The 2844-nt window shown below is 41.6% G+C and overlaps 1 protein-coding gene across 1 annotated transcript; it reads left to right on the top strand.

The window, feature by feature from the left end:
• Positions 1 to 234: 234 nt before the first annotated feature.
• Positions 235 to 874, top strand: LOC123862341 (GTP-binding protein SAR1a-like; the record flags this gene model as incomplete). Its single annotated transcript, XM_045901909.3, has 1 exon — positions 235 to 874. A coding segment is annotated over one exon (606 nt), but the record flags the coding sequence as incomplete, so codon positions are not given.
• Positions 875 to 2844: the final 1970 nt, after the last annotated feature.

The following is a 2844-nucleotide window of genomic DNA, read 5'->3' as shown; positions in this document are numbered from 1 at the left end:
TCACACACTCCACTGACTGAGCCAGCCAGGCACTGCAATATGTAAGTGTATCAAATCATTGTGCTGCCTACCCTAAATTTAAATGATCTTATATGTCAATCATATAACAATAAAGCTGGGGTGTTACGCATATCCGGCGAATAGCTGGCAGTCCCTGGTGCTGCTGGGCTATGTGCTGTGAGGGAGGGTCGAAGCTGCCAGCCGCCACCGGAGGAGGACCCTTGGCCATAGTAAGCATTAATAATATCTTTCATCTTTGAATGGATCTACAATGGCTTCAGCAGTGTGCTCCAGTTCCTAGGACTCTACAAGAAATCTGGAAAACTTGTATTTTTGGGTTTGGACAATGCAGGCAAAACCACTCTTCTACACATGCTCAAAGATGACCGATTGGGCCAACATGTTCCAACATTACATCCGACATCAGAAGAGCTTACAATTGCTGGAATGACATTTACAACTTTTGATCTTGGTGGGCATGAGCAAGCACGTTGGGTTTGGAAAAATTACCTCCCAGCAATTAATGGGATTGTCTTTCTGGTCGACTGTGCAGATCATCCTCGCCTCATGGAATCCAAAGTTGAGCTAAATGCTCTAATGACTGATGAAACAATATCCAATGTGCCAATCCTTATCTTGGGTAACAAGATTGACAGAACAGATGCAATCAGTGAAGAAAAACTCCGTGAGATATTTGGGCTTTATGGACAGACCACAGGAAAGGGGAATGTGACCCTGAAGGAGCTGAATGCCCGCCCCATGGAAGTGTTCATGTGCAGTGTGCTCAAGAGGCAAGGCTACGGCGAGGGCTTCCGCTGGCTTTCCCAGTACATTGACTGATGTTTGGACAGTGAAAATAAAAGAGTTTTACTTCTCTGGAAAAATAAACAAATAAATAAATAAAAATAAAGCTGGAAAAAAGTTTGTCTAAAAATTTCCCTTAATCCAATCCATAATGTAATCGTTCTTAATAATATCAAATCTTTCAGGTTGAGTAGAAAAGACTAGATATGCAGAGCATCTTAGCATGATCTTTATATATTTCATTAATTGAATATTTTATGTACTTTTTTTATATATAACAAATGATTTTTGGATCCTCACAACTTCATGAAGTCGGTATTATCTCTACAGATAAGAACACTGGGTCTGAAGGAAGCAGGATTAATTTCATTGGCTTTGTCACAATGAAAAGACACTTAGTTAAAAGGTGATTGTATTTTAATGTATCTATTTGGTATTCTTATCTATACTTATACAGATAGGTAGATATAGGTATAGATATCTCCCAGATGCCCTGGAATAATTATGCCTTACGTAACTGGCTGCCACCCTCTGATATCTATTCATCTGTTCTTTTCTTTTTAAAAAATATTTTAAGGGCGCCTGGGTGGCTCAGTTGGTTAAGCGACTGCCTTCGGCTCAGGTCATGATCCTGGAGTCCCGGGATCGAGTCCCACATCAGGCTCCCTGCTCAGCAGGGAGTCTGCTTCTCCCTCTGACCCTGCCCCCTCTCATGCTCTCTGTCTCTCATTCTCTCTCTCGCAAGTAAATAAAATCTTAAAAAAAAAATTTTTTTTTAATATTTTAAATATTTTGTAGTAAAATTATGGTCATTTCGAGATGAAAATGTGACAAATAAATCATCCCTGACTCATCTTCTTGAATTACACATATGCATACCCACAGACACTTCCCTTTTTGACGATAAATGGTCATCTTGAAATTTAAAAATTACTAAGCATAAACAATGGTCTGACACAAGGATACCAAATATCACACCTGGACTGATTTTCTAACCTCACAAAAGATTAAAAGCGGGGCACCTGGGTGTCTCAGTCGTTAAGTGTCTGCCTTCGGCTCAGGTCATGATCCCAGGGTCCTCGGGTCGATCCCCGCATCGGGCTCCCTGCTCGGCGGGGAGTCTGCTTCTCCCTCTTCCACTCCCCCTGCTTGTATTCCCTCCCTCGCTGTGTCTCTCTCTGTCAAATAAATGAATAAAATCTTAAAAAAAAAAAGATTAATAGCATAGGCTGTTGTTTTGTTTGTTTGTTTTAAAGATTTTTTTATTTGACAGAGAGAGACACAGCGAGAGAGGGAACACACGCAGGGGGAGTGGGAGATGAAGAAGCAGACTTCCGCCGAGCGGGGAGCCTGATGCAGGGCTCAATCCCAGGACCCCGGGATCATGACCTGAGCGGAAGGCAGACACTTAACGACTGAGCCACCCAGGCGCCCCTAGGCTGTTGTTTTTTATTCACTAAGCTATGGGAGAGATTTTACTTGCATATTTTGAAACATTAGCAACCAAAGCAGGAGCCAGCTAATGAGAAAGTATGAGCTTCCTTTTGCCAGAGTAGAAAGGAATGTCATTTCCACCAATACTTAACAAGTGACATTTATAGGGAAGCTTCCTATAAAATGAGGCCTGCAGTGGTTTTAGCTACAGCATTTTCTTCCTGATACAGAATCTTCAGGAGTTTCCTGAGAAGGAATGGTTTGCTGTGGACTATGCTGCACCTGGACTCACAGACCTGAGGAGGTCACCTAGAGAATGTCCAATTGTTTAAAATGTTTTCCTGACACTTTCTTGTAGCATCTTATAGTTTAGATGAGATGAATCAATTAACTCCAGTTCAAAGAACATTTATTAACTATACTGGAAACACTTGTACTCAACCTCATGGGGGATGCAAAGATCTAAGGATCTAAATCACCATTGTCTCTTGCCGGGATTATCACAAACAAAACCAACCCCCACTCCGGAAAAAAAAGGGGGGGCCTTCCTACATCTACTCTTTTGTTTCCAATCTATTCTTCATATTGCAGGTAAAGTGCACTTTA

This window comes from Mirounga angustirostris, unplaced genomic scaffold, assembly GCF_029215605.1.
Source record: "Mirounga angustirostris isolate CCGP_5_RB_7025 unplaced genomic scaffold, mMirAng1.0.hap1 SCAF_9, whole genome shotgun sequence".
Taxonomy (NCBI): Eukaryota; Metazoa; Chordata; class Mammalia; order Carnivora; family Phocidae; genus Mirounga; species Mirounga angustirostris.
Note: the sequence above shows the minus strand (reverse complement) of the source record. Positions and strands in the feature narration are given on the sequence as shown.